General features: G+C 54.5%; 2 protein-coding genes across 2 annotated transcripts; both read right to left on the bottom strand.

Annotated features, from left to right (window-relative positions):
* Positions 1-1,458: 1,458 nt before the first annotated feature.
* LAG3 (lymphocyte activating 3) lies at positions 1,459-7,668 on the bottom strand. The gene is made up of 8 exons (XM_030322762.1): positions 7,266-7,668; positions 6,819-6,966; positions 6,161-6,447; positions 5,174-5,431; positions 4,512-4,787; positions 2,402-2,644; positions 1,997-2,127; positions 1,459-1,661 (listed from the first exon to the last, which is right to left on the bottom strand). The coding sequence occupies exons 1-8, from the start codon at positions 7,321-7,323 to the stop codon at positions 1,521-1,523; spliced, it is 1,542 nt and encodes a 513-aa protein (XP_030178622.1). The 5' UTR covers positions 7,324-7,668; the 3' UTR covers positions 1,459-1,520.
* A 1,482-nt stretch (positions 7,669-9,150) lies between these two features.
* On the bottom strand, positions 9,151-24,124 carry PTMS (parathymosin). Its single transcript, XM_030322217.1, has 7 exons — positions 24,036-24,124; positions 23,906-23,909; positions 13,405-14,088; positions 10,355-10,426; positions 10,081-10,159; positions 9,877-9,938; positions 9,151-9,706 (listed from the first exon to the last, which is right to left on the bottom strand). Exons 1-7 carry the CDS (start codon positions 24,122-24,124, stop codon positions 9,656-9,658), a joined length of 1,041 nt encoding a protein of 346 aa, XP_030178077.1. The 3' UTR covers positions 9,151-9,655.
* Positions 24,125-24,540: the final 416 nt, after the last annotated feature.

The raw sequence follows: 24,540 nt of genomic DNA, 5'->3' as shown, positions 1-24,540 counted from the left end.
CACATGGCACCCAGGCTCAGGGGGTACCTGGTGTGTTTGCCACAGCATGTGCACGTGACCTCCTGTGCCTCCTGCTCCTGCAGACTCACTCCCACTGCCTTTCAGTGTTATTTCCCTCCTGTCTGTGCCCTGCCAGAGCTGTCTGCAGCCAAATCCAGAGCCCAGCACATGTAGCAGGCAGAGGTCTAGGTCCCTGGGGTGGGAGCTGCCGGGGGCTAAGGCTGTGTGTGTCTTCTGCTGCATGACCATCTGCGTGGCCCAGGTGAATGTTCTCTCCAAGAGAGAGACAACACGGAAGGCAGGCAGGCTTGTGGGTCTTACGTGCACTTCCTGGCACGACTGGAACACGGAGGCCGGCTGCCTCCTTCACAAATGGGTCATTAGACAAGCACATCGTGAATGGGGGACCTGAGTGTTCAAAGCCCTTTTACTATCTGGTACTCACGGCAATCCGTTTTAATGGGTCATTATCATTATTCCACTGAATATGAGGAAACTGAGGCTGAGAAGATCAAGCCCTGGTCACATCAGCAGAGATAGAATCAGAAGCTGGGTCTCGGGACTCCCAAAGCTGCACCATAGCCGGCTGTCTTGCTGGCCATTTTTCTCCCCACGTGGGGCCTTTGTTCACAGCACGTCCCTTTGTCAGACTTGGATCACAACCTTGCCAGGGCCGGGGCTATTTGTCCTGAGGCATGCATCGTTCAGTGCCTCTCCTGGATAGCGCACACGGTATATGACCACCGCTTGGTGCACGCTCATATGCGGACCACAGAAAGTGAATAGCACAAAGATGGTGACTGCACACCAGGGATCTGTGCCTGTCTGGACCCCAGCGCCGTTAATCTCCAGCCCGCCCCAGCCTGCCCGGTGACCTCCTGTGGTATGACAAACAGTGACCACTGGGTGGCAGTGTGTTCTCATGCCTGGGACCAGACAGGTTGCCCAGAGCCAAGGAACATGGGGGTGGGGTGGAGGCAAGCAGGATCCACACCGCCAGCTGTCCAGAAAGGTTGCAAGACCTGATCCCCCGGAGGACGTGACATGGCAGGGCTCCCCCGTGTGTGCATGTGTGTGTGCGTGCGCGCCCGTGCCCTGCAGCAAGAAGGCCAAGGACAATGTGAAATGGAGCCAAGAGTGGGGTGGGGTGGGCCAGGGGAACAAAAATACGAAGGAAACCAGGGCAGCCAGCGTAATAGCGAAGGACACAGAAGAGAGTTGCCGAGGTAAGGGGTGAGGGCTTCTGGAGCTTCAGAGAAGCTATCCAGGAGAGAGAGAGAGAGAGCAAGAGAAAGACCAAGGCAGAAAGAATCACGAAGAGACCAGAAACAGAAAAGAGGAAGATAAGACAGATTGGCTGGGGAAAGTAGGTCGGAAGGCTGAGGTGGGAGAAGGGAGCCCCCAGAGGCTGGGCAGAGACTAGAATCTTCACTGGACAAGAAGCAGCCAGACTCAGGATTGCTGCTGACAGGGAGTTTATTTAGACTGAGTTGTGGAGATCTGGCTGCCTCAGCTCCAGGTCAGAGCTGCTCGGGCTCCAGCTCGGGCTCCGGCTCGGGCTCCGGTTCCAGTTCCGGTTCTGGCTCCAGCTCCCCTATCTTGCTCTGGGTCTGAGGTGGGTGAATCTCATGCTCCAAGGCAGAGAATCTTCTTGGACGCCACTATGGGAAGACATGGAGGGTGGGTGGGGAGAAAGATGAAGGGAATATGGAGAATACTGAGTCTCTCTATTCTTTCCCAGTCCCCTGTGTTCCCCATCTGGTCCCAGGCCTTTTCTCAGTCCCTTCAAGCCTCTCTTGGGTCGTTCGGGCACAAGGGGTCCTTGGAGAGGCTTTATGAAGAAGGGGCTCTGCAGGCAAGATCAGGAGTCCACCTTGGTCATCTTCCCTGAGGAGAGGGTGCCAGACAGCACTCAGAAAACTAAAGGGAGGGGAAGCCAGTTGCCAGGGCAGGGGGCCGGGGAGTGGGGAGAGGCAGGGAGAGGTCCCTGGCTCACCTGTCTTCTCCAAAAGTGAAAGCCAAAGGCTCCAGTCATCAAAAGGAGCAGAAACAGGATACCAAGGATGAGAAACAGAGGGAGCTGGCCTGTCTTCAGGGGACCTGAGGCCCTCCCAGAGTGTTGGGCACCTACAAGAGAAGTACAGCATTAGGCATAGGGTCATAGTTGAAAGGATATCTTGCCACACCCTCATATGTTACAGATGCCAATGAGACAGTGAGACCCAGAGTGTAGGGACTTATGCAGGATTGTTAGCTAATTAATAGCAGAAGTGAGTTCAGGCCTGGACAAGAGCTGGAGGTTAGAAAGAAAAGAGCTGGGATGGGGCAGGGGAGGGGTCTGGAAAGCGGGATCAAGATGGTTGGTCTGGAGCTGGCGCTGTGGCGCTGTGGGGTCTCAGACCTGGGCCAGACGGCTCAGCGAAGGATACCGCTGTCCCGAGAAGCCTCTCCCCCTGGTACACGTGGCACTGCCAGGGCTGAGAAACGAGTCTGGCCTGCTGCAACTCCAGCCAGGGTCCTGGGGAACTTCCCCAAGACGGCTTATCCAGGGGGCTCCACACAAAACGCTCTTGTCCGGATGCTGGAGTCACCTCACAAAGCAGTTTTCTCGGGTTGCCAGGTAACCCAGAGGACTTGGGAGTCACTGAAAAAAATCAGAGGGAAGAGACCTTTGGGGGCCCGACCCCCTCACTTGAAACCACAGAGTCAACTCCCCAGTCTCAATCGCCCTGCACTCACCTGGGCTCTGATTGGGTGAGGTTGAGGGGAGGAGATCAGGGTCATGGCCAAATTAATCTTATCAAGACAAAGCTCTGGGCAGATCACTCTGCTTGCTGCCTCAAAGCTTTCCAGGCTCTCTACTGCCTTCAGGGGACAGTTCAAACTCAAACTGGCCCAGAAGGATCACATAGCAAATACTATTTTGGATTCTTTTACATTACTTTCTACCCAAATGTTCAGGAACCCCAATATCAGTCAGGTATGTTGCCCCCCACCACCACCACCATACACCTTGCACTTTTCTTGTTTCCATGACTTGGCTCACGTCAGTGTCCCCTGCCTTGAGGTGCCCCCTGAATGAACTCTACCCCCCTTTCCGAACGTTCGGAGAACAGTGAACTGACCCACAGATGGCTGATCTACAGACAGCATCTCAAAGCTGTACAGTGAGAGATAGCACGGGTAAGAAGACACCAATGGTGAAGGGTCTTGAGTTGAGCATGGTGTACAGGCACCTGAAGACTTGGTGACAGACACACCTGACCTTAGACCCCGAGGCTGGTACTTCCCAGCTGTGTGATTTGAGAAATTCTTTCTCTGTAAAACAGGGGTAACAGTCTCTCCCAGTGAGTTGTCATGACATAGCATGGAACACTAACACGAAACAGCTGACGCTCAAGAAGACCTGAGACAGGGGCAGCTGGGTGGCTCAGTCGGTTAAGCGTCTGACTCTTGATTTCAGCTCAGGTCATGATCTCATGGTTCGTGGGTTCGAGCCCCACATCGGGCTCTGCACTGACATTGTGGGGGGCTGCTTGGGAGTCTCTCTCTCTCTGCTCTTCCCCATCCCTCTCTCTAAATAACTATAAATAAACTTAAAACAAAAGAAGAAGATGAAGACAACCTTGGATGGAAAGAATTGGGAGGCTTTGTCAACTGACTGGATGTGGAGGAAGTGGGAGGCTAAGTGTCAGGGCAAGTGGGATTGGGGCGGGGGTGGTGGGGGGGAGTTACTGACAGAAAGGCTAAGTCAGCAAGAGGGCTCAGTGTGAGGAAAAGATGGGGTTCAGAGTGAGGCTGAGGTGGGGGTACCATATCTAGGTATCCTGGAACAGGTGGAAATTCAGCACTGACCCTCAGAAGATGTTCGACTGTTGACATATTCATTTATTCCTTCAACCAATGTACCTTATTAAGCACCTACTATTCGGTACCACTATTTAGCGGCCACAGGTGAGTACGGCAGGACACAGCCAAGCTGCTGTGGCTCATAGTTACCAATCAATCAACACATACTTCTGAGTTTTGAGGGTCTTTTTTTTCTTCCTGTGTTTGTTTTATACTGTCTTAAAAAAAAAAAAGCCCTTGTTCAGTAAATATTTGCTGACCAAGGGACTGATTGATTAACTCCTCCCAAATCCAGGCCACTTCCTGCAACTTTAACCCAAGCCCTGGTCGCAAAGTAGACAAGGATTCCAGAGCTATATTCCACCTCTTCTGAACCATTCAAACTTTTGCCACCTGTCCTTGTAACTTCTCAGACCCTTCCCCCCCGCCCCCCATTCAGAGCAGGGTGGAATGTTCATCTAGTGACTCAGGGGAGACTTTCTGTTTCGGTGGTTCCTTATGTGGGGGCGAGAAAAGAGGAGGCCACAAGGGCAGCCTCTGCGACTTCTGCCCAGTGGCCTGGCATCGTGAAGCGGATTTGCCCAGTCTCTGCCCAGCCAGCCTTCCCTCCCTGTCCCAGCTCCCCTGGGATGGGACCTACTCCTTTCCCACCTGGGGCTGACCTGTGATGACTGCCAAGGTGACAGTGACACTGAGCTGCTGCCCCTGCAGATGGACGTGGCAGGTGTAGGTCCCGGCCTGGGCCTGGCTCACAGCCTCCAGTGGAAGGGTAAAGTTGCCATTGTCTCCAGCCACCAGGAGGTCGGGGCCTCCACCAGGAGGGGCCCACTTGGCAGTGAGAGAAGACTGGGTCCCCAAACCGGGAGGCAGGTGGCAGGGCAGCTCCACCCTGGAACCTGCTCCAGCATACACAGTCAGAGGCACTGAGGGCTCCAGACCTGGGAAAAAAGAGAAGCCAAAGTTGAAGCTGAGAGCAGGAGGCACAGAGGGGCTGGAGCCCTGGAGCTGTAGGTAAGGGAGGCAGAAGACAAAGGAGGTGGTCAGGCTCTGAAGGGTGCAAGGGAGCAGATAATGTGGATGAGCTGAGCTCTGAAACCCCCATGTGGGCTGGGCCAGTGAGGCCACAAGGAAAAGCCAGAAGAGGGGAAGGCGGTGAAAAGGCTGCAATGCAAGATACTATGAGGGAGTTGGACAGTGAGGCCCAGGCAATCACAGTGGGCACCAGCTGCCGGAGACCTGGTTTGGGGACCCATAAGTCAGGGGGAGGTGTCAGGGGGGCAGGAAGGGGTTGTGGTCAAGTATGAAGTCAGACTGGAGGAGTTACCCAGAACAGTGAGGTTGTATGTAATGGAGACATTGAAGCCATCTCTGTAGGTGAGGAGGCAGCCCCACGGCCCAGAGTCCAAGGGGCTCACTTGGGGCAGGAAGAGGAGGCTTCCAGCTAAGTGGTGATGGGGGGACTCCTGGACAGGGACTCTGCCTCGGAACCAGTGCACAGAGGCTGGCAGGTCAGGGCGGCTGAAGGAACAGTTCAAGATGACCCAGTCGGAGATCCGGAGAGACCCTGGGGGGCTGGCAGTCACTGCTCAAGGATAAAGAAGGTGTGATTAGCTCCACCAGAAACACCTTCCAAACGCAGCAGGCCAACTAGGCTGGAAACAGGCCCCAAGCTGTAGACTTCTTTGTCTTTTCCACTCCAGCTCTCCTCCACCACGCAACACCCCCTCCCCCGCCCCGCCCCAGTCCAGTGCCTGGCACATGGAGGCGCTTAGAATGGATGCTCAGGAATCTCCTGCCTACTTCCCCCCACCCCTGCCTCTGAGTTTACTCGGCTGGGTCTACCCTCCCCTTTCACCAGGCCTTGCCTGAGGATATCCACCAAGCCCACCCCCTGAGCTACAGAAGTCTGAAATGAGTCACTCTAGCCCAACACTCTCCCCCCCTCCCCCCGCCCCCCCCCCCCCCCCGCAACCCAGGGGTGCCTCCCCTCCTCCACCCTGGCACTCCCAGGGTGGGTGGGGGAGGGGAGTTCCAGGGGTGATACAATCTCTCCCTAGGGTCCTCCCCTCCCCCACACACATGCTTCTCTGGGGGCACCTTCCACTCTGCCCCCCCACCCCCTTCCGCTACCCTCCTGGAGGCGGGGGGGGGGGACGCGGGGGGGGAGCCGGGGGGGGGGGGGCCCTCTCCCGCCCTGCCCAGGGCGCATTCTTAGAAGCACAGCCCCTGCCCCAGCCCTTCCTGCCTCCGGGGCGGCGGGGAACGCGGCGCCCTGCTCCAGCCCCGCTCCCCACGGCCCGCCCCCACCTACTGGAGGCCTGGCCCACGCGCAGACGGAGGCGGCAGGCGAGGGAGCGGTCCCGGAGGTGCACCGCAGCGCGGTACTCGCCGGCGTCGGCGCGTCGGGCCGGGCGCAGCCACAGCGAGAAGTCCCCGCGCTGGAGGCCGCGCTCTTCCAGCTGCACGCGGGGCTGCAGGGGCGGCCTCCCGCTGCGCAGGCCGCCGGGAGCCTGCATCAGCACCACGTAGCGGCGCGGCCCCGGGCCCTGGGCGGAGGGCGCCGCGGGGCGCAGGCTGGGCGCGGGAGCCGGCGGACCACTGGACGGGAGAGAGGGACGGGACTGAGAAATTCGAGGGGGAAGAAGCCCGGGGCAAGATGCAGCCCAGCCCCACTTCGAGGATGAGGAAACCCACCCAAAAGATCTCTTGACCGCTGACCGTCCCCATCCTCGTCCCCCCTCGGGTGGGGCCAGCGCCATCCACGCTTGGAGAGGCGGGCATAGAAGGGATGCAGGTGTGAGGGGAGCAGTCTTCCAAGGAAAGGCAGAGGGGGAGAACGAGCCACTGGGTTCTGGGGGATCGACAGCTCAGGGCAGGAGACTGGAGGCTGGCTTGGGCCTTGGGTTATGAGTCTGGGTGCCATTGCTGTTGGATTTGGGGGTTCTGTTGCCCAAGTTCGGGGTGCATACCTGTCTGGTAGATGGTGCCAAGTGACCCCTGCTGTTCTCAGAAGGCTGACATCCTGGAGGGGGATTGTGGGGCTGCAGGGGAGCTGGGCAGGAGCCCCCTCCTGGGCCCACACCACAGAGACCTCTGTCTCAGACCCTGGAGCCTCCACTGGGGAGGAAAAGAGAGGTCAAGGTGAGGGGCCATGAGCCAGAAGACTGAGGAATAGAGAAGCCTCAGCTACCTGAAGGAGAAACAGGGCTGAAGTAGACATTGGGCTGCCCCTTCCCCACCCAACGGGAAGACCATGGAGAGGCTTTGGGGCATAAAGACTACCCGGAGCAAGGCCTTAGAAGAATCCACCGAAGCTAAGGACCTTGGCATCCGTGAGGTCCAGAAACCCCTGCTGACCACCCCCCATCCCCGTGGGTCTGGAGGGCAACCCTCCCAGAGGGTCAGCCCCATCTTACCTGGAGCCACCTGCTGCAGCTGCAGAAGCAGCAGAACCAGGAACTGAGCCTCCCACATCTCCCCTTAGGCCTGGGCCACGCTGAGCCCCCCAAAGGGAAGAGGTCAGAAAGAAGGGAGGGACAGATGGACAAAGGAGGGGTTCTGCAAAGATACCGGGTGGAAGAAGGGAATCTAGAAGAGGGACAGGGACAGAAGCCTGGAGGTAGGGGCAAGAACCAATGTACCAGAGACTGGAATCCAGAGGCAAGCCGGCCAGATTGGGCAGCAGGAGTTGGGGGAGGGGGTGGGGGTGTCCCAGCGAATGGGGCAAGGCAGTGGCAGAGAGCAGAGTGGAGGCCAGGTGGCTGTCTTGAGCCGGGAGGCAGTTCTGCTGCTCCTAGGGCCCTCGCCCCTGTCCTTCTGCCTTCCCTCCACCTTCCCCACTTCCCCTCCCCGTTGCCCCCCCACACACCCCAGGGCTCACAGTTTCGCTTCGCAGTGGAAAGTCTGAGGGGGTTGATTCCCAGCAGCATTACCCTCCACTTCTGTGGTGGCGCTCCCCTTGTTTATTTCCTCAGTCCTGGGTGTCCCCGCCAACCCTTCACCCCCCCTTCCCTCCCTCCCTCCCTCCCTCTGAATCCTTTCCCCAGGGACCTTCTGGTTCTCTCCAAAAGCCTTTTCTGCCTGGAACTACCTGCTGGCCCATCTCTAAGCTGCCACTCCAGTCCCACCATTAACACTTTTTCTTAGCAAGCTCTTCCCTTGGTGCCATCTCCTCCCTCATTCCCTTAACCTCCCCAGACTTTCACTTAGCACAACACCAGACTCCCCACCTGCCCAATGGTTCCTGGGAGTACAATGAACCTAAAAGATGGTAGGTATGGGGAAGGGAACCCCAAGTCCGGGGGGCGGGGGAAGCTACATTATATTGAGCTTTCATTATATGCCAGGCACTGTATAGGACACTTTACATACAGTAACTCATGAAATGTGATATTTCCCCATTGTACAGATGAAGAAACTGAGGCAGGTTCAAAGATTAATTTGCCCTGGTCAGTTAGGGAGTATGAGCCAAAAGGTGTGTGTATCTGGGTGTATAGTCCTGACGCTGGGTGAGTTAAGGGTGTCCTCTTGAAGAATGATGGGGTTGAGTCACACACACCCCCCTCCAGCTCAGACCACTGTGTCCTCATCAGCTTCTCCCAAACCAGAGGCTTTGAACTGTGAGACAGGGCAAGGGTGATGTGGTGAAATGCAGAAATCCTGCAACAGAGATCAAACTCGAGAAAAACGGAGACAGAACTAGGGAAGGAAGCCTGACTGACAGAGGGGAACTCTTGCTCTCCACCCCACCCAGCCTGAGAAGCCCAGCCCAGAGGGGTGGAGTGCAGGTGCCAAGAGCCCCCACCACACCTGGGAACCCCAAGAGGCCCTGGACTTCTCTCCTCGGCCTGCCCAAGGGCTCATTTTGTCAGTGCCAGGTTTAGGGCACGTTTGATGCCAGGCAACTCTCACTCCCTGTCCTAGGAGGCCGAGACCCAGGCCTCCCAGCCCTCTCCCACTTCAGGGGCGGGACTTCCTGTTTCTGAGGCTGCTTCTTTGCCTGGTTCAGCACAACAGAGCTGGTAGCTTTCCACTGGGCTCAGCAGTGTCTAGACCTGGTGTGGGCTAGCAGGGAAGTGTGTACGTTCTGCTGGGGAGGAGAATCCCCAAGAATCCAAAACCAGGACAGAAGTTAGCTCTCAGAGAAGCTGTGCTCCCTGTCCATCCCTGGAGTGCTGATCTTGTCTTCTTGAGTGGTGGGTGGTAGGAGGGTGCAGCTGCTTTTTTACAGAAGAAAAGGGTCCTGACAGAACCTGACGTCAGCCACCCTCCTCCCTCTGCCCCGGGAAAGCAGGAGACAGGTTAAAAACAGAAGCGCGACCGTTTCTTTATTAAATTATACAAAAAGGGGAGGGGAGGGGAGGAGGGCAGCTGTGGGGCTCGGCCCCAACCCTGGCCCCACCCCGGCCTGGCGCTGTCTGAGAGAAGGGGATCTGAGGGAGACTCAGGGATCAGGCAGGGTAGGGATGGGCAGGACATGAGGCTGGGATGCAGAGGTGAGGGAGGAGAGGCTACCCGAGGAGGGGTGGGGAAGGGAAGAGGAGAGCAAAGACAGGGAGAGGAGCAATTGGGGACCAGCTGGGGAGCTCAGATGGAGCAGGTCGGGAGGTGGAACAATGGCAGAGTGAGGATGGAAGGGGCAGTGTCTGGAGAGGCGGACATGAGAAGGCTGGGGACAAAGAGGGTGGCAGTTCTGGTGCAGGGCCCAGAGCAAGGAACCGGGTGAAGAGTGGCTGCACTCGTCTGTTCCCACCCCCACCTCCAGGCCCCGAGGGGCCTCCCACCCCCAGCCCATTGGCGGGGGGGCTCATGCCGACGCCCCATTTTCTGTCTTCTGCCGCTTGGGATCCGCTTCATCCTGTGGAGGGAGAGTTGGGGTAGCTGCAAAATGGGGGAGGGACCTCCCCCTGTCCCTGCCCTGCTCCAGCCCCCGCCCGGGCACCACAGGCATCCAGGTCCAAGTCCAAAGGGCTCCCAGCCCCTGCTGCAGCCCTGACAGCCCCTCAGGCCCCACAACCCAGCCCAAACCTCCTCTTCAGCAGCTCTCTTCAGCGCGGGCCCTTCGTCGTCATCTTCTTCTTCTTCCTCATCTGAGGAGCCAGAAACGGGTCATTGGGGAAGGGCAGGAAGCTCTGGCACAGACCCCCTGTGGTCGCCCTCAGCCCTGCTTCAGGTCTTCAAGCCCACCCTGACTCTGTTCCTTTGAGCCCAGCCTCCCCTGCCCCTCCCCACCTTCTTCTTCCCCCTCATCCTCCTCCTCTCCGTCCTCAGCAGTTTCTTCTTCTTCCTCCTCAGCTCCGTTCTCCTCCTCCTGCGGGGGACCAGGAGGGAGAGCAGTGTCAGGCTGGCCAGGCTGGCGGTGTGCCTCCACCACCACCAATGGCAGGGGTGTTGAGGGCCCAAAGGGTGGGGCGCAGAGGATGGGAGGGGCCAAAGCAAACGCAGGACCCAGCCCCCCCAAGGTAACTGGAGGGGGGATCTGAGTCTCCACCTGACCCCTGCGCACCTCCACCACTTCTTTCTTTCGCTCTTTCCGGCTTGCCTTCTCCTCCACCTTCTCTTTCTTCTCCTTCAGGTCCTGTAAGAGAGAAAGAGGTCACCTTCCTCTCACCACAAATGAGCTGCAGCCGGTCCCTCTCGCCCCGTTCTCCCTCTGCAGTGAGCTTTAGAGGAGTGTAAAAACGGAGGAGTTGGCCACAACAGCTCAGAGGCAGAACAGAGGTCCCCGGGTCCCTACGGCCACAAAGGGGCTGAGACCAGACACCTTCCCCAAGACTCAAGGGAGGAGAGAAAAGTGATGAAGATAGAGGAATGGACAGCCAAGGTAACTGCTCATGACCCCCATCAAGTTCTCCAAAACCTCCTGGGCTGAAGAGTTCAGCTCAGCAAAGCAAATCCCCTCCATCTGCTCGCAGTCCTGATGCCCCACCCCCTCTTGAGGTCCCTCCGCCTTCCTGGCCTGCCCCCTCCCACAGCCTGCCCTGCTCTGCCTTTTGTCTACCTCTGGGGCCTTTTCCTGAGTATTCTCTCTCCTGGGCATCCCTCCCGGCTTCCCCTCTCAGCCTTGAATGCCTTTGTTTGTCTGTGTGTCCCCCAACTCCTCAGGCTCCTACTTGGCCAAACACGGCAGGAATAGGGAGAGCACCCCAGCCTGATGCACACCTACTCCAAACCAGTTCCGAGTAGTTTCCTCCTCCCTAAGCCCAGCCCCTGGTGCAGGCAGTGGTGTGGAAGGGTAGAAGTCACCATTTCCAGGGGGAACATAGGTAAAGTACGATAAAGGAAACATGGAAGGGAGAGGGTATCGGACATGGCAGATGGAGAGAAAGACAAACAAGGTCTGGGGTGGGATGGGAATGTAGTAGGGGAAGGTACCTGCCTAGAGTGCCCTCCCTCCACTGCCCCCCTCTCTCTCCTTCACCCCAGGAGCCCACCCAGCAGGCACACCTTTGATGTCTTATTCTGATGTGGCAGACAGGAGTTGTGCATGGGTCCCTTCTCTCTGGACATCACACTGGCCCTTCCAATTTAGATTCCAGTCCTCTTTCCACACCCCCCCACCCCCACCCCAACCGCCCCTGGCAGGCACTGTTCAACTGTGGATGTCCCTGTGCCATCTGATGTGGTGCTGGTGTGCAACTCTGTGTATCTGATTCCATGTGGATGGAAGTTTTCTGTGTGAGTGGCTCTCCCGGGAGGGTGTGTCCTTTCTGGAACAGGATCAGGAATAGGAGTAGAGGTTGGTGCAGAATGGTTGACCTGGAGGGACACTCAATTCCCTTTTCCCTTTAAGAGGAACACAGAACACTGGACCCTCTCACTCCAGCTAGGTTTCTTCATGCCACTTCCCTGCCCTCATTTCGTTGCCACATGGTGGGGATGGCATTTCTACTACCTGGTGGGTTCTCCTCTACATCCTGGGCCTAGAGAGCCAGGGGCTAGTCAGCTTCTCTCTGGGGGCCCCAGCACCAGGTCTGTGCTGCCCTGGCCTGAGTTTCCCATCTGGCCTGATAGAGAGGGAGGGAGGGAGGGAGGGAGAACGTCAGGGAGGGAGGGAGACTACCAGAGACCAAAGTCCAAGGGGCCGGGCCCTCTCCTCCCCTGTCCTGTCCTTCTGGTCACTGTCCTTCCCTGATCCCTTTTCCAGGAGGGTGTGTGACCTAGGTCTTGTGCTAAGCAGCTCCCTGGCCTCATTAACTCAACACAGGCACACACACTGACACAGGCTGACACCGATTCACACACACAGCTACAGAGGAGCGCCCACGAGATCCGGAGACACATGGCCCGGTGTTTGGGCATCCTGGCACACACTCTTGAGACAGCACGAGAGCACAGCAAAACCATTCGGCACTCACAAAGCGGCAACATGGCTCCAGAACATCTACGTCTCCACATGCACACATGTAACTGACACGGGCAGTCCCACACACTCGCTGGATTACAGACATACAAAGACACCTACTCAGTGAAGTCACATGCCACCGCACAGCCCACCGGAGGGCCACACAGCACACCTTATCAGCTCTCACACATAGCCCGTCTCTGCCACTGCCTTTAATCCCACTGGTTGCCCTCTTTCACTTCTGGGGCCTCTAGGAGACCTCTGTGACCTCCTCAACAACCAACCCTACCCCCTCCCCCGAAGTCGGGCTCCCAGCCCCCAAGCGCTGGCCGAATTAATTTCCCAAAGCGACACTCAGCAGGTTCCCTAGGGAAATTAGAGGAAGGCTGGAAGAGAGGCAAGGGCAAAGGGATGGGGCCAGGGAAGGGAGCTGATGAGAGCAAGGACGGCTCGATGCAATGCCATGTAACGCTGAGCTTCAGCTTTCTCGAAGGCTATTCCCGCCCCGCTTCTGATTTTTAGGAATCCAAGACTCTTTAAACGTGCAGGGGGCGGGGGGTGAGGGGAGAGGCTGGAGGGGGCTCTGGAGAGAAAAGAAAGCTGAAGGCCAGTGGGGTAAGAAATGGATATAGATGGAAGGGAAGGAAAGGAGAGAAGGAGAAAACAGACACAGGCAATAGCTGTCCGAGCACAGAAGCAAGAGGCGGTCGGGCCTCGAGGGGAGGGGCCCGAGAGCGGCAGCCTCCCGGGAGAGTCCTGTTTACTCTGGAGGATCTCAAACCGCTTAGGAGAGGAAAGGTGAGGTCAGACTGGAAGGAGAGCCGGGGAAACGGGGCGCGGAGAGACGGAGCGGGGGAGGGGCACGGTAAAGTGAGCCGGGGCGCGCTCCGACGGGAAGCGGACGGGGTAGAGGCGCGCGAGCCGGAGCCGGAGCCGGAGAGGGGTGGGGACGGCGGCGGGGGCCGGGCGCGGGCCGAGCGGCGAGGCCGGAGCCGCGGCGCGCGGCGCTCTGGAAGCTAGAGGGCGCTGGCGGGAGCCGCGCGAAGCGGGGTAGGCAGCGCCGGGCAGGGGAGCGGGGGGGAGGGCGGAGTGGGGTCCGCCGGGACCCGGCGCCAGGGCAGCGTGGGGCCGTCGGGGTTAGCGTGGGGCGCAAGACCGCGCGGAGCCCGGGGATCGCGCGCGGTCCGGGCCGCCGCCGTCCCCGCCCGTACCTTGGCGCTCAACTCGGCCGCTGCCTCCACGCTCTTCTCCGACATGGTGCCGGGGCCGGGGCCGGGGCTGGCGGGGAGCCGGGGTCCCGGGGCCGGGACGGAGGGGCCCTGGACGGCGGAGGGTGGCCGCGGCCGGAACCTGGCGCGGTGGCGGCGGCGGCGGCGACAGCGGCAGCGGCGGCCGCTCAGCAAGCTGGGTCTCTGGAAGAGGCGGCAGAGGCGCGCGGGGTGGGGCGGGGGTGGGTCTGGAGCGGAGACCCGCAGGGCTGCGGCCGTCCGGAGGGCGGGCGGAAGGGCGGTGCGGGCGGTGGCCGGCGCGCTCCGGCCGCGGTCGCTCGGTCCTCGGCTCGCCGCCCCCGCACCAGCAGAGCTGCCGCCGACCAGCCGCTGCCGCCCCCGGGCAGGGAACCCGCTTATAAAGGCGGCGCTGCCCGACGGGAGGGGCTTCCCAGGGGTGGGGCTGGCGGGAGCGGGGAGGAGAGGAGAGGGGAGGGGGATGAAAGCGGAGGTTGGCGAGGTGGGGATAGGAGGATGAAAGCGAGGGGAGGGAGCGCGCGAGAGGCGGGAGGGAGGACAGGACCAGGAGGGGAAATGGAGAGACTGACGGTCGAGGAGAAAAGGAGTGGAGCGAGGAGGTGGAAAGGGGTGGGGTTCCTGCGGGGAGGGACCTCTCCGAATCCCGACCTACTGCCTGCGAAAGTGGAGTCTGTCTTTTGGGGGCGGACTGGAGGGATGGCCAGAATCCTACTGACCCTCCCCCAACCCCCCTCCCGGCCCCCCCGCAAGAAATCCTGAGATTTTGCCAAGGGATGGGGTGGGAGAAGCAGATGGAAAGGCCGGGCAGGTATTTGAGAAACCAAAAGCTTAAAGAAGAGGAAGAGGGTGGCGGAGCTACTTCCACATCGCGCTGGCTTTCCGTTCCCGTCCTGCATCTCCATTCTCTGGCCTTAAGATGGAAGGGCCAAAAGGGCAGCACACCCTCTGTCCTGCCCTAGGCTGACATTTGTGACCCCTACTGGGTTCCTCCCGTCCTGGATCTTTCTCGAGATCTAGAGGTGTCAGAGGCCCTCCAGGCTCCTTCCTTCTCTTCCATCTCAGACCGCTCTTATTCGCCCATCTCATCTCACTTGTCTTCGCCTGGTCCTTCTTTTTCTCTTCATCCCTGTTCATTCATCTGTACCCAGACCCCTCCCTCACAACAATTTATACCTCACATCTCTCATTCTTCGGTTGCCTCTTCTCCACCTCTCATCTCCCTCTTCTACCCTTCCATCTCTGATCTCTTCCCCCCCCCCCCCCCCCCCCCCCCCCGCCCAGACCACACTGTTCCTGTCCCATGTGAGTCTGTCACTAGGCCCTATATCCTTTGCTGATTCCCTCCAACTCCTCTCCAGGTCCTGATTGTCCACATTTTCCCTCTCTTTCCTTTTCTCTTTCCTCGGTTGCCATCTTCCCTAGCCTTTCTGGATTGTATGTATTTGCCCCCTTTGCAAGGGGTTCAGGTCTGGAGTTCCAGCCCCGCCCTGTACCACTCATCCTCAGTTCCAGGCCCTCAGTCTTGGTATCTTTGGATGATTTTGAGAAGCTTGGAATTTCAGGAGCTGGGTGTGTTAACCGTCATTATCATTATTTGTCTTATTATTTTCATTTTCTTAAGAAGGACACACTGATCAATCATCATCATTTGGTATCTGAGTGCTTAAAAATACCATCTTTTGGGCCCGTGGTGTACACACTTCCCAATTTCTCTTTCTGACTCTTCTATCAGTTTCTCGGTCTCCATCTCCTCAAAAATCTTGGAGCCCCACCCAGGTTTTTCCTTGCCGGACAGACTCTGATCATCGCTCTCGGAGATCTTTCCATCTCTATCTCGATCTGTTTCTCTGACTCACTCACTGATGTCTTTAGCGATCTCTGACCCGCTCCATCTCTGTACTCTTCTTGCTTCATTTCTCTCCCTCTCCCCTCTCCTTTACCCCCCACCCAGTCTCCCAGTCTCGCTCCCTCCTGTCAGTCTCTTTCCTCTCCTTCCCACCCTCCTTTCCTCATCCCCTTCTCCACCTCCCAGCCCCGCCTGCCGTCTCGGACACCCTGCTGGGCTCTTACCCTGTTGCCCTGGTAACCGCCCCCCACTCCGGTCACCTCCACTCCCCTCCCCCCTCCAATCACCGCCACCAACAACCTCCATCCACCTTCCTCCTATTTTTCCTCAGAGCCAATAGAAACCCTGTTGCCAGGTGGAATGCTCATTTGAATCAGCCAATCCAGGAGTCTAACTGCTTGCCCTGCCTTATATGGGGATTTGAGGAGGGCCACTCCCCCCACTCCAGCCCCACAGGGGACCAGCCCCTCCACTGTCCTTTCTCCCCGCCCTGGAGAGAGCCTGGGACCCTCCCTCTCACCCTTGTAGGAGGGCCTGGCCTCCCATTTCTCTAACTGGGACCACCGGGGTTAGTGTGGGGAGTGGGCCGGACTGTGGGCTGGGCCTCTGGGCTGGGGGTGGGAATGAGGTGTGATTAGGAAGGGGAGGCGGAGGAAGCCGGGAATTTTGCCCAGGGAGGGGTGTCTGGGAGCGGAGGCAGCTGCAGTGGAAAATTCCAGGGAGATGGAGAGGCAGAGAATGGGAATCCTGCCCCAAGGCCCAAGGGAGTGCCTTGAGAATCTAAGAGTTTGGACACTAGGGTCCCCAGGGACCACAAGAAAAAGATCCAGGAAGCAGAAGGCCTGGATCTAATTCCCTTCCTGCATGGGAGAAGCATCTCTTATGCTTTCCTGTCTGGTTGGACAGCAGACCAGTCTCCTGAAGTCTTGGCTTCAGGAGAAAGAAGCTAGAAGTGAAACTTAGGATGAATTTGGAGTAAGCCGTGAGCTGAAAGCCTGACCCCATACCCCTTAGGGTTAGTCTCTGGGCCTCTGGGGCCAGCGGTGTTAAATGATGCCAGCTTGTGTTTGCTCCTTTCCAGAGAACTATTTCTGAGACCTTGTAGAGGCTTGCCTATTCATAGGGTTCTATTACTCCCCAGTCCAACTGAGATTTTCTCCCACTAGTTGAATGGGGAAACCTGGTGCTTCTTACGAATTTTCTGGAGGTTGGAAAAGGGAAGCCAGGTGAGAATAAGGGAGGCATGAGCCCCTGGAAACCAGGACTTCTGGCTTGACATCCTAGAGATTTACTTCCTTACCGTCTGGAAGGTGTTCAATTCTAATTATTACCTTCTCAGTCTTTTGAAATGTGGCAAGTGGTTCTTCAGTTTCCCCACTAGAGTGTCAGCTCTGTGAGGGAAGGACCCAGGCAGACTTTTTATTTTTTATTATTATTTTGTTAAGTAATTTCTGCACCCAACCTGGGACTCGAACTTACAAACCAAAGATCAAGAGTCACATGCTCCACCGACTGAGCCAGCCAGGCGTCCCAATTGCTATCTTATTCCTAAGTGAATTCTTCCCTCTCTCCAGTTTCCTGAGGTTTTTCAGCTTGCCTGTTTATCTGATAAGTTAAGTGCTAAGGAAGGCCTAGTTATCAGTGAAGGCATTGGACAACAGAAACCTGAAAGTTGGACCTCCCCACTGCTAAGGAGTTGGACTCCTCACTGCTTTTTTTATTCTCATTCCACTTCCAATAACTCATTTTCTATTCCTCATTTTTCCTTTTTTTTTTCATCTTTTCAAAATTCAGTGGAGAGTTGAGAGGAGAGGGACCCCTAGAGAGATGCCTAAACCAGCCTAAGTTTGCTCACGTTTGAGTTCATTGCCTACAGGAATGTTCCTTAAGAAATCCTCTTCACAGCGTGCCCGGTGGCTCAATCGGTTAAGCATCTGACTCTTGATTTCAGCTCAGGTCATGATGTCACAATTCCGTGGGTTCGAGCCCTGTGTCCGACTCTGTGCTGACAGCACAGAGCCTGCTTCAGATCCTGCCTCTCCCCTGCTCATGTGTGTGCACCATGCTCTCTCATTCTCTCTCTCTCTCTCTCCATCAAAAATAAATAAACATTTTAAAAAAAGAAAAGAGGGGCGCCTGGGTGGCTCAGTCGGTTGAGCGTCCGACTTCGACTCAGGTCATGATCTCGCAATTTGTGAGTTTGAGCCCCGCATCAGACTCTGTGCTGACAGCTCAGAGCCTGGAGCCTGCTTCGGATTCTGGGTCTCCTTCTCTCTCTGCCCCTCCCCCACTTGTGCTCTGTCTCTCTCTATCAAAAATAAATAAAATATTTTTAAAATTTTTTAAAAAAGAAAAGAAAAAAAAAGAAAGCCTCCTCACAACAGTAAGGCACATCCATCATGAACACTACCCGTCCAGTTGTATCCATCATCATGTTCTACGCACTTTTAAGTAGAGGTAAACTTTTTAAATTCCAAGTTTTCTTTTTGCCCCCTTTATGAAGCCTGAACCCTTGCATTTCAACAAATTTTTATTGAGCTCCTCCTTGGTGTCAGCCATAACGCTCTGTGATGGAGACACAAAAGCTGAAAAATGGTCCCTGCCCTCAAGGAACAGATGGGGAGATTTCAAGGGCAACCTGAAAAGGGACATGTGTCCAGCACTCTATCTACCAGGCAAACCAGACAGCACATGGTCCCCTCTATCAGTACACTTTTCCAAAATGCCTCCCAGATCTCTCCCGGTTTTCCAAATCCTTATACATTGTTCCCAACTCCAAACAGCCTCTGTTGGTTCCTCCACCCTTACTGATGGTCTCCCCAGTCCCTGTGCACTAGACCTAGCACGACTGGAGGCACCACAGAGGAAGAGCTCAATAAATCACTGAATTCCAAGCCCTGACACATCATTTCGGACCCATTCTCTGAGCCTTCTCTACCTTCTTCTTTGAGCAGGCCCAGGAAACACACAACCCACTCCCAGGACACTGACTTGCCTCTCTCTCTGACTTGGGATTTTCTAACTACTGATGTCCTGGTGGTCACTGTCTTTTTATGCTATCATTGTCACAACCAAAAGTTGTGGGCTTTCTTACTTCCCCATGAATCTTCTCTCCAGCAAAAAGAATTGGTTTTACCATCCTACGTCTCCTCCAGATTTTTTGATTGGCTTCTTTAATTCTCCATGCCCTCTTCCTGACCTCCTTCACTTTTAGACCAAGCATAGTTTGCCACTGCCCGACCCTCTACTGTCCTCCTTTAATTTCTCTCCATGTGCACTCTTTTCAAAAAGCCTTCACAGACCCTCTGAAAAGTCCAGAAGGAACATTTATAGGTGCTTTCTGGCTCTGTCCAATAAGATTTTCTGTGATGATGGAAATGTTCTATATCTGCACTTTCCAATGCAGTGGCCACTAGCCACGTGTGGTTATTGAACACTTGAAATGTGGCTAGTGCAACTGAGGAACTACATTTTTTTTTTTTCAACGTTTATTTATTTTTGGGACAGAGAGAGACAGAGCATGAACGGGGGAGGGGCAGAGAGAGAGGGAGACACAGAACCGGAAACAGGCTCCAGGCTCTGAGCCATCAGCCCAGAGCCTGACGCGGGGCTCGAACTCACGGACCGCGAGATCGTGACCTGGCTGAAGTCGGACGCTTAACCGACTGCGCCACCCAGGTGCCCCAGGAACTACATTTTTTTAAAATTAATTTATTATTATTATTATTTTATTTTATTTTAATTTGAGAGCGAATGCAAGCAGGGCAGAGGAGCAGAGGGGGAGAGAGAGAATCTTAATCAGGCTTCCTGGGCCCCGGGATCATGACCTGAACTGAAATCAACAGAATGTCCAGAGCAACTCTGGCTGCTGTGTTGAAAGTCACATGGGCCATTGTTGTTGTATACTTTACCGTAGGTGCACGCGTCCGCTCAGGGTTTCCACAGTTTCACAAATTCAACACACCATGTGGCTGAGGCAGAGGACAGAAAGTAAAAATGAAAAAGCTACAGGAAAATGTTACCAGGCATGACAGCTAGAGACTCATTTTGTGCAGAGGGAGGACTCAGTAACCAGGAGAAGGCAATGAATGACAGTGTTGCCCGAACACTTGCCTGTGACTCAGCCTCCCTTAGCGATTCCACATGTATTTCCCTGGTTTTAAGCCCCACTGCCAGCACAGACCTCAAATATGGATGACTCTCAAACCCCTCTCTCTAACACTGGGACTCCTTCCCTTCTGTTCATCAATTCTTGGATCCTCTGGAGCTCTTCAAACCTGACGTGATCCAGGTGAAATTCCCTTGTTTTCTAGTTCAGTTAAAGGTACTGTCCTTCACCAGTTCATTCCTGCCGCAGAGTCATCCAAGACCACCTTTTCTTTCCCTCCCCAGGACTCCCACATTTCACTTTCTAAAGATTCCTTAAGTGCCTCCCCTTCTCTCCAAACTCAGTCCTGTCTCACTCGAGAAGTGAACATCGCTTGTTGACTTTAAGCTTAATTCACTAGGGTTTTCAACCATGATCTAAGAATGTTTGTATCTCCAGCACTGACCTCCCTACCTGGCATATTGGAGAAGCTCAAAAATGTTTCCTGAAATGCATAAACTGACTTTCTACCTAAAATACAAATGGACTGTTGTCATTTCCCTACATAAAACCTCTTGATAGCTTCCCCACACCTATAGGATGAGGTCCAGAAGCAAACAGGGCCCTTCAAGTTCTAGTCCCTTTGAACCTATGTACTCTTATGTCTCAGCACTGTTCCCTCAAAAGTTTTGCTTCATTCAATGTTTTCCTCCTTACAGTTCTTCCCAAATGGAGCAAGCGTACTTTTGCACTGATCGCATATCCTGCCTGGAGGACCCTCCTGGATTCCCTACCCCAGTCCCCAGGTCACTGACTCCTTCTTCTGAACCACTTTTGCACTTTTAATATACATTTTTCTCTTGCAGCCTTCATCACAGGATTATAATCAAATCCATGCTGCCTACCCTTGCTAAGCTGTGAAACTTCTTGGGCAGAGACCATGTCTTCCTTGTCTTTTTATTCCCAGCACCTAGCACCATGCCTGGCACATAGTAAGAGTTCAGCAAATATTGACAGGAGCTACCGCACAGGTAGCACAAACTCCAATCCTTATGTCTATGTTAATCACAAGGCATTCTGCCTCCTTCAGAATGTCTTCTTGAAAAGATTAGACGACAGGAAGTTCTTAAGACTTAAAACCTCAAATTCTAATGCTGATTATTCACATTACCATATCTACTCAAGATGGTCTAACAACTAATATCATGTGGTCAAACTGCATATACAACTCACTTATTTATTTTAATTTTTTTAATTTTTTTTTTTTTTTGAGAGAGAGAGAGAGAGAGAGAGAGAGAGAGAGAGAGACCAAGCGTAAGCAGGCAAGGGGCAGAGAGAGAGGGAGACACAGAATCCAAAGCAGGCTCCAGGCTCTGAGTTGTCAGCACAGAGCCCGACGCGGGGCTCCAACTCATGAACTGTGAGATCATGACCTAAGCTGACTGAGCCACCCAGGCACCCCTGGAATTCACTTATTTCTGTTGTCTACATCTCCTTCTACTTTAGGTAGTCAGCTGCTAAAGGTAAGACTATCTGGATCAGTTATCCTGTGTAGCCAGCCACATGGTCAGAATCTTACAGCCAGACACAATTTCAATATATTCTCAGACCAGTACTTGTATGTTCTCAGTACAATGGGGAAAGCAGAATGGTTATTTCTTTCTCATTCAGGCACCCAGGTCAAGAAACTTTGGAGTTATTCTTGACTCTTCACAAAAATAAATAAATATTAAAAAATATATATATATGTATATATGTGTACATATATACATATATATATATAATCTGACCACTCCTCCTCCTCCACTGTTTCTGATCTACTCTAAGGTACCGGCAGATCTCACCTGGATTATGGCAACAGCATGCTAATAGGTCTGTTTCTCCAGAAAGGGACTATTTGTCCCCCAACAGGGACGATTTGTCCTCCAATAGTCTATTCTCCATACAGTAGTCAAAGTGATCCTTTTGTAGGTCTTACAAAATCCCACATTATCTGGCTTCCTTCTTTCTCTGTGACCTTGTCTCTTACTACTGCTCTTCCTATCTTCCTATCTTCTCATATCCAATAGTGCTCTTCCTCAGTCTAGGCACATTGCCTTCTTTGTGGTCCCTTGAACACACTAAGCATTCTTCTGCCTCGGGGCCTTTGCTCTTACTATTTCCTCTGCCCAGACTGCACTCACCTCATCTATTCCTGAGCTTGTTAGGTCTCTGCTTAAATGTCATCTCATCAGGGGGAACTTCCCTAGTCACCCTAAAAAGCAACCACCACTTCCCAGCTACTTGCCTATTCCTCTATCCCCCGTCTACCTTGCTTTATTTTTCTCTCACTACTGTATCTCCAGAGCCAGGAATATTACCTGACACATAGTAGACATTTAATAAATATTTGCTGAGTGGATACGGATATGAAAACAAACTGAAAAGTTGACTCCTGAGTCACTTTTTAATCTTACCCTGACCTGGTGTTCACAGTACAGCTTACTCTACCTAGGGCACCTTAGCACTAATTTTCAGGGTTTTTCTCGCTTCCCCAATACATATGTGCCTATACATACACGCCTACACTCAATCACACCCATTCGCTTTGGCTCAGGCAGGAAATCCAGCCTCCCCTGACTCGGACATCATTGCCCCATCCTCATTCTGTCTTAATATCCAACTGTCCTGGGATTGCCCCAAATGCATGACCTCACAATCTAATGGGGGCTCCTTTTCTGGCCCAGCTCTACTCTCGCAAGGACTTCCTGACTTTGACTCCATCAGATAGAGCAGGGAATGTGAGAACACTGTTTCTCTTCCTTCCCCAAATCCTATCCTCCTTGTGTTAAGCCTCACTCCTGGCAGGGTCCACACCCCTCCTACATCTTGTCATATACAAGACAATCCAGTGACTGAAGAATTTCTGTTCATCAGAGTTCATTGGACAGAGATGGAAGGAAAGGGAAGGAGGGAAGAAAGGAAGGGAGGGAGGGAGGGAGGGAGGGAGGGAGGGAGGAAGGAAGGAAGGAAGGAAGGAAGGAAGGAAGGAAGGGAAAGGAGGGAGAGAGGGAAGGTGTGAGAAAGGGAAGAAGGAAAGAGAAAGAGAGGGAGGGAAAGGGAGGGACAGGAAAGGGAAGGGAAGGCAAGGGAGAAGGGAGACACAAACTCTGGTTGTGGGGGACATAAAGGTTACTTGTAAAATTACATTCCTTCAATTTCTGGGGTAGATGGCTGCCTATGAAGTATGTCTCTGGGGACTCTGAAAATGAGCTCTTGCGCTTCCGTCTTCATCCCCACATATTCAATAATTTCTTTTTAACTTCAGACAAAGCCCAGGTTTGCAGCTTTGTCTCACAGTTAGAAGCTAAGTTGTAATTTGTAAATACTCTTAGGAGAGGTAATACACTGATTTAAAATCAGACAAAGGTAAAAATGACGGACATCAGATTCTTGTTTTGGAAGAAAGAAGAGAAAGTTTTCTACACACCTAAAAAGCAGTAGGTAGACAGTACCAAGTAGTGGAAAAAGAAAAAAAGAGGAGGCCAGATCTCCTATCCAATTCTGTGAAAGTTGGACATAATGGGATGAGAAGGGAGAGGCTGGAAGGTGAGGGACCACACTTATAAGTCTGGGCCACAGAATGCTCACTGAGAGAATAACTGATCACATGCCAAACTGCCTTTGGGGCAAGAGGAAAAGGGGCAGTTGCAGAGTGGGATGTCCAGAGATAATCTAGAGAATAAACTTCAAAGATGTGACTAAGTCTCTTCCCCAGAAATATCAATGAAAAACAAATTTTCTTTTATGCTGTCTTTGTCTTTCTTTGGTTTTGCCAGTCTGCCAGCTTCTAAATTATCTGTCCCCCTCTGTCTCCACTATTGTTTTTCCCTCTTTAATAATGATCAAGTCCAGGGGCACCTGGGTGGCTCAGTCGGTTAAGCGTCAGACTTCAAGGTCAGGTCATGATCTCATGGTTTGTGAGTGCAAGCCCCACATCAGACTCTGTGCTGACAGCTCGGAGCCTGGAGCCTGCTTCAGATTCAGTGTCTCCCTCTCTGTCTGCCCCTCCCCTGCTCACACTCTGTCTCTCTCTCTCTCAAAAAATAAACTTAAAAAAAATGATCAAGTCCAAAAAACCTGACTGAGAAGCCCTGCTCCCAGTACCTTTTTCTGAGCCACCAGGAACCCCCTCCTCCTTCACCCCTAGTGAAGTACATATTGGGAACAAGTGTTTCACGTTGTCAGCCTCCACACAGCACTAATATGGCTAGCAGCCAGAGTAAAGAACCAGGGAGAGCTAGAGTTTGGAAGAGTCTGGTTTAAAGTCCCTCCCTAGACAGTCCAAATTCCCCTGACACCCAGGGGGAGGGCCCTTCTCTCCAGTGGGGCCAGATTTTATGCAAGACATTTAGTATGTCAAAGTTTCAGTCTTTGGCCTTGGAGTTGGGTCTTCTGGGTCTGATTTCAGCTCCACCCCTGGGTGATCCTGGTTAATGGAGCACTCCACCCCTTCTTCTCCCAAACTTTAGACCCTTGACCTACCAACCTACCTGCCTAAAGGCAAGAAAGATCAGTGCAGGACTCGGAGCTCTTGAGGACACAGCAGTCAGAGAAAAAGAAAGGGGAGAGACTGGCGCTAAACGAAATGATTTCAGAACTACAACCTTTGCCCAGACCTACCCTTCACACAGGGTAACTGAGGGGTCCAGGAGCCTCGCCAACGCCAGTTCCCAAAGGGCTGTAGTTCCAGCCTGGCCGAAGAGCGCCATCTGGCGGCCAGCCCTCCCAACCTGGATTCTCTTTGGCCCCGCCGGAGTTCTCGAAGCCAGAGCTAGACAGGGGCAGAACTGTCACCTCCTCCTGTACGTCACTCCGAGGACCCCGCCCCTGCTTGGAACGCGCCTCCTCCCGACAGGACTGGCCCTAGCGCCTCCCCCGCAGAACGGCCGCCCTTCCTCCCTCTTGGGCTGAACGCCGCTCGGGTAGAAAAATCTGCTTAATGTTCCCCCCCAGGATCCGCCCCACCCAGTCGCCCACAGGGAGCCCGCCCCTCCCCGCCATGGGAATCTGCCCCACGGTCTCTTCCTTCCCCTGAGGGAACGTGCCACACCGCCCTCCCCCGCCCCGTCCCTCCCGAGGAAGGGGAGCCTCTGCTCCTCCCCCACACCCTCGCAGGGAGCCTCTT

This window comes from Lynx canadensis, chromosome B4, assembly GCF_007474595.2.
Source record: "Lynx canadensis isolate LIC74 chromosome B4, mLynCan4.pri.v2, whole genome shotgun sequence".
NCBI classification, from domain to species: domain Eukaryota; kingdom Metazoa; phylum Chordata; class Mammalia; order Carnivora; family Felidae; genus Lynx; species Lynx canadensis.
Note: the sequence above shows the minus strand (reverse complement) of the source record. Positions and strands in the feature narration are given on the sequence as shown.

Coding starts and splice junctions, on each gene's coding strand:
- LAG3 (XM_030322762.1), bottom strand. CDS start 7,323: ATGTGGGAGGCTCAGTTCCTGGTTCTGCTGCTTCTGCAGCTGCAGCAG. Junction 4,788..5,173: donor ATACAACCTCACTGTTCTGG/GTAACTCCTCCA, acceptor CTTTTTTCCCAG/GTCTGGAGCCCTCAGTGCCT. Junction 2,645..4,511: donor CACCTTGGCAGTCATCACAG/GTCAGCCCCAGG, acceptor GATTTTTTTCAG/TGACTCCCAAGTCCTCTGGG.
- PTMS (XM_030322217.1), bottom strand. CDS start 24,124: ATGGCGCTCTTCGGCCAGGCTGGAACTACAGCCCTTTGGGAACTGGCG. Junction 9,939..10,080: donor GGATGAGGGGGAAGAAGAAG/GTGGGGAGGGGC, acceptor CTGGCTCCTCAG/ATGAGGAAGAAGAAGAAGAT. Junction 9,707..9,876: donor AGAGAGCTGCTGAAGAGGAG/GTTTGGGCTGGG, acceptor CTCCCTCCACAG/GATGAAGCGGATCCCAAGCG.